The following is a 5,556-nucleotide window of genomic DNA, read 5'->3' as shown; positions in this document are numbered from 1 at the left end:
AATATATTGAGATCTCACCATCGCCTCGCCCCTTTTTTTCAATTTTCGTATCCAGCGTTATGTAATCTTTCAAATTAAAAGCATGTAACAACAGATATTCGTTTCTCTCCGCTCTTCCGCCTAATAGCGTCCTTGATAAAATGTTACCCATATTCATTCAATTCGCAAAAAATTATAATTGCATTATTATATTTTATAAGTGAAATGAGAAATATAATGAAATGTACCTGCTAAACAAGTGATTTGAAGCGCGAGCAATATATTGAGATCCATCACTATAATCATAATGTATTTTGCTTCTTTTAACGTCACATGCATTAGATTTAGCACTTTGTCCGCTGTATTGAAAAAGGAGATGGAGTTTCCGCTGGCGTGATCTCTTTACATTCGTGTTCCTTCGTCTTTAATACCTAAATATTTGTCAAAATTAAGTTGTTTGGTCGGATGAACAATATAATACCAATATTACGAGTATCGTATGACTTACTGCACTGCAGAGTGATTGCAGATCATAACTTCTGACTTTTAAGTTCAATTCCTTCGCCGAAACTTGTATATCACAAATTGGACGACCAACAAATCCTTGATTAAGGATTATTTTCCCCTGTATAAATATTACATGTATTATTTTATGTTAAAGAATATATCTTATTTACATTAAAGTTTCTCTCTCTCTCTCCCCCTTTCCCTCTTCCTCTCCCTCTCTTACTAATTACATAAAAATATTTAGGTTAATAATATTTAGGTAAAAGTGAATTATAGATTACTTAAAAAATTGGTAATTTGTCAGAGAAAAATTTATAGTTCGTGAAAGTTAGTATTTAGGGGAAAATGAATTAATTTCTTTTGCAAATTGGTAATTAATAGAAATAAATTCTTTATTATTAAAATAATTAATAATTTATCAAAAATAAATTACTATTTATTTGAAAATTAATAATTAGTGGAAAATAATTATTATTTTTTTCAATAATAAATAAATAGTCAGGTAAATTACTTATATTTTAAAAATTATTAATTTGTTAAATATAATAATTTAATTATAATGTGATTTAAAAAAGGTAATTATGAAGGAGAAGGGCTTCCTCACTGATTTTGCTAAAATTTCACAATTTTATGTATTTTAGTAAAACATGAATCTGTAAGTTAAAATTGTCGCTTTCAATTAGGAAAAAAGTTATTAAGTACTAAAATTGATAGCTGCGTGGTTGGAATGTCTGTCATACTAACATAATGTAGATGTACATGATCATGCGTAGTGACGTAAAAGTGCATGAAATTATAGTAATAATACAGTATAACAACAATCTGCCCTATAATAGACTGGCGCCTTATTTTAATTATGTGCTATTATTTGACTTTGTATTTATTATATTTTGTATTTATATAGACTTTTCAATATACCAATTATTTTCTGCTTTTTTTATAGCAGAAAATAATTGGTATATTAAGAGCCTATATAAATACAAAGTCAAATAATAGCACACAATTAAAGTAAGGCGCCAAACTATTATGACAAACTGTTATACTGCACTATTACTGTAATTCCATGCATTTTTACGTCACTACGAATGATCTTGTGCATCTACATCATGTCAATATAACAGACATCCTAACTACGCAACAATCAATTTCAGTATTTAATAACGTTTTTCCTAAAATTGAGAGCAACTGTTTTAACTTACAGATTTATGTTTTAACGCACCAAAATATACAAAATTGTAATATTTCACCCAAATCGGTATAAGGAAGACCCTCTCCTTCATAATTACCTTAAAAAATAATTATGTTAATGTTATATATAATATTCCCAAACAATAATTTAATTATAATTATATTGCAATCTTACCTTGTTAAAAACTTCATTACCAAAAAATTCGCCATACTCCAAAGTAAAGTCTCAATGTGTAACAGAATTCAAAAAGTTAGTATCTAAATAAAGAAAATCGTGTATGCGCTCAATCACGAGAAAATCCATTATCCGCCAGTCTTCAAATATCTGCAGAAAAAATCCTCTGATGACTGACAATGAATGAAATATAAAAATTCGAGGTAAAGTTTGCATTAAAAATATAAACTGGTTTGTCCACCACTTCCAAAAACTTTACTATTATAATTTTTATTATAATATATTTAGATTAAATATTAATTAATCTTTTTAGAATCTAATCTTTTTTGTGTGTGAGAAGAACATATTAATTTAATTATTTTTTAAAATGTTACAGATCACTGAATACGAATATAAAATTTACCAAAATTTATTTTGTTGTTATTGCTTTCGTGAATATTTAATATTTCCAGACACCAAGATATAAAATTAACGTCTATCATAATATAATACACTCGAATCAATTAATATTTTAACTTGCCTGCAATACAAATTGCGCTACAGATCACTTTCTCGTTCTCTTCAACTTTTACAAGACAGCATATGCATGCGTGTGTGATTTTGGATGCACCTTCCTTTTTAAAGATCTCCTCGGCATCAGCTCCCTGCCGTCAATATACATATATTTCACTATCACTATCTATCACGCGGCGATGCTCACAACTGTCACTATCTATTTCTAGGTTATCGCTGTATTCCAGATTCCAGCATAGGTCGGTCTTTCTTAAAACAGCTTCATGCATCTGTGATTGAGAAAAAAATCTGATAAACTCTGTATACCAGCCCATATATATATAAAATATATGATTACAAAGATAAATATAATTTACTGTTCTGTATCAAAAATCTATAGTTATACTGTAACGTATACCTTAGATTAGATTTGTACGAGCAAGCAATAAATATTGAAACATTATAGATGACGTTAAAAGATATTAATATGTAAAATATAATTTACATATATTTATTTATTTAGTAATAATAAGATGTATATTATATAAAATCCTACTAACCTCGCGAGACACCACGCGAGCACACGTCATTGCGTTAAAAGATATTACAATGTAAAATATAATTTATATATATTTATTTACCACAATATTACCCACATACATTATATATAATAAATAAATAATCCTACTAACCTCGCAAAACACCACGCGAACACACGTCACGTCACGTCACGCGATACACACCACACGCGAAACTCGCCAAACTCGCCGCCCGCGATCTCGATCGCCGTCAATCATAATTCAATTCGGAATTAAATGATTGTATTTTTAATGATGAGAGATCACATCAATATTAACATCGCGACACGACGCGAGCTGTCACATCACGATTCCGCGACACTCACGACACACACGCACGAAACTCGCCGACCAAACTCGCCGCGATCTCGATCGCCGGCTTCGGCTGACCAATCACGTACGCGGAAAAGCGGCAACACTACATGCGAGATATTCGACTCGCAAAGCTCACTTCTCGGTCCAAATGGATTTTTTTATTATGGACTAGAACAACACAGGCGCGCGCTACGCGCGCGCTTTTATTTTATTTCACGAATGGAACAACACAGGCGCGCGCTACGCGCGCGCGTTTATTTTGTTTCACGAATATACAACCATACATTTTTTATATTTTTATTAGAAGTGAAGAGGTAAGTCGCTAATATCGACATAGGTCCTCTAAAGCGACGCCTTCTTATTTCTCGAAAATTAAACACCGCACTTTATTAATGCTGATGAGGACATAATTTACTTATATAATTAAAAACGTAAAAACCTTTACTTTATACATTTATTGATTTTTATATATAAAATCTGCTAAAAACGAATCATTCAAAAGCAATTATTAAAAATAAAATTTACCCAAATCTCTTTTACTAATTGTACAATTAAATAATAATAAATATATATTATTGATAATATTAGATTATTTTACATGTTTGTGTAACGTCCTAAAACTATTTAAATTTTTTTTTTCTTATATATATATAATGCAGTTTTATATTTAAATAAAAAATTGAGATGCAACGTAAACTGGCATACTTATTGATAAAACAGATTATAAGGTAGTAAAAATCAAATAGAATAGAATAAAAAACACAGCACAAGAAGATCTTGCTGCGAAATTATGAGATAAATTTACTGGCATGCTGTCGGCATACTGCTAACATTTTGCTACGTGGGGTAAAACAATTGTGAAGCAACACACAGTAACAGACTACGAAGGTAGAAAACAAAAGGTTTCGAGTTTAAATCCTGATCGACTCTGTTAATTTTTCCGTTTACCCCTCTCGCAGTCCAAAATTTCCTTCTGTATCTTTCCTCCACCCTCACTACACTCCTTGTTTACTCGTATATTTCCATGATCCTCTTTCCCAACCTTTCACTCACCCCTGGTTTTTCCAGACATCTTCCCAAAACCCTCCTGTCCACTGAATCAAATGCCGCCCTTGGATCTACAAAAGCAGCCACTACCTTCTTTTTCCTTTTTAATCGCTTCCTTATCGCATAATTCAGTGTGTAAATGTTGTCCACCACTCCTCTCCTCTTCCTAAACTCTGCTTGGTTTTCTGAAATCATCCCCTTCTCCACTATCTCTTTCCTCAACCTATTTGCTAATATCGACGCGTACACTTTGTACGCCGTCGGCATCAGCGTAATCCCTCTATGCTCACTCACCTCTTTTGCCTCTTTTTTTCGCTATCAGAACGACTACTCCGTCCTTTCACGCTTCTGGAAAACACTCTCTTTTCCATACTCTCCCATAACGTTTTTCTTAAACCACTTCCCCCATAACTCCACACTTCATTTCCTATCTCGTCCTCTCCCGCCGCTTTACCTTTTTTCAGCCCTTTCAGCACTCTCTCTACTTCCTCCCATTCTATCTTCTTCTCTTTCTCCAGTTTCCCCTCCAACCCCTGCTCTCCCTCCTCTCCTTCTCCTAGCCTTCGTTTGTATTCCGCTCCTTCTAACATCTCCCTAAAGTATTCATCCCACTCCTCTAATGTTATCTCCTTATTAATTTCTACCTTTCTTCTCCATTCCTTGTTTATTACTTCCCACACCTGCTTCTCTGTTCTCGCCTCTCTTGCTTCTTTCAGCAGATTTCTCTTTTTTCTTCATTTTTTCTCACACATTTCCTTATACTCCTTCTTTCTTCTCTTATGATCTTTGTGTTTTCTTCCTCTTTTCCAGTCTCTTAATAACTTTTCTACCTTCTCCCTCTTCTTCCTACAATCCCCATCCCACCATACTCCCTTTCCTTCTGCCCCTCTTTTTACTCTTCTCACCCTTACTTCCATCTTCCTCTTTATCTATTGTCTCCCTACCTATTTCTACTTCCTCCGTCCTTCTTCTAAACTCCTCTCTTACTTCTTTCGACCAATCCGTCTTTTTCACCCACGTCTCTCCCTCCGCTATTGTCCCTCTCCTCTCACCAACCCCCCCTTTGTTCAACCGTACTGCTACTGATTGGTGATCCGAATCTACCTCACACCCCACCTCTAATCTTGTCACTATTTCCCAAGCTTTTCTATCTCCTATTGCGTAATTGATCACTGTTTCCCCCCTTCCTCCTGTAAAAGTCGCCTCCCCCTCCTTACCTCCCTCCTTTGCTCCGTTCATAATTTCCCACCCTTCCTCTTCCACCCATCTAATCAG

At 33.7% G+C, this 5,556-nt stretch overlaps 1 protein-coding gene across 2 annotated transcripts in view; it reads right to left on the bottom strand.

Annotated features, from left to right (window-relative positions):
- Nucleotides 1-1,998, bottom strand: part of LOC112458181 (DNA polymerase alpha catalytic subunit-like) — a 2,259-nt gene extending 261 nt beyond the window's left edge. Inside the window, exons 1-4 of one of the 2 annotated variants that reach the window (XR_003041191.1) lie at nucleotides 1,850-1,998; nucleotides 488-604; nucleotides 228-410; nucleotides 19-131 (exon numbers count right to left, since the gene is read on the bottom strand). Coding sequence is in view for 1 of the 2 variants with exons in the window: in XM_025021638.1 (XP_024877406.1) it covers nucleotides 19-131; nucleotides 228-401; nucleotides 488-513 (313 nt within the window). In the remaining variant the exon portion in view is untranslated. The remainder of the gene's footprint in view (nucleotides 1-18; nucleotides 132-227; nucleotides 411-487; nucleotides 605-1,849) is intronic. The other variant, XM_025021638.1, reaches the window with a different exon arrangement.
- Between the last annotated feature and the right edge of the window lie 3,558 nt (nucleotides 1,999-5,556).

Source organism: Temnothorax curvispinosus, unplaced genomic scaffold (genome assembly GCF_003070985.1).
Source record: "Temnothorax curvispinosus isolate PA1 unplaced genomic scaffold, ASM307098v1 QBEX01008774.1, whole genome shotgun sequence".
NCBI lineage: Eukaryota > Metazoa > Arthropoda > Insecta > Hymenoptera > Formicidae > Temnothorax > Temnothorax curvispinosus.
The sequence above is the reverse complement of the archived record's forward strand: the minus strand, read 5'-3'. Positions and strand labels throughout refer to the sequence as shown.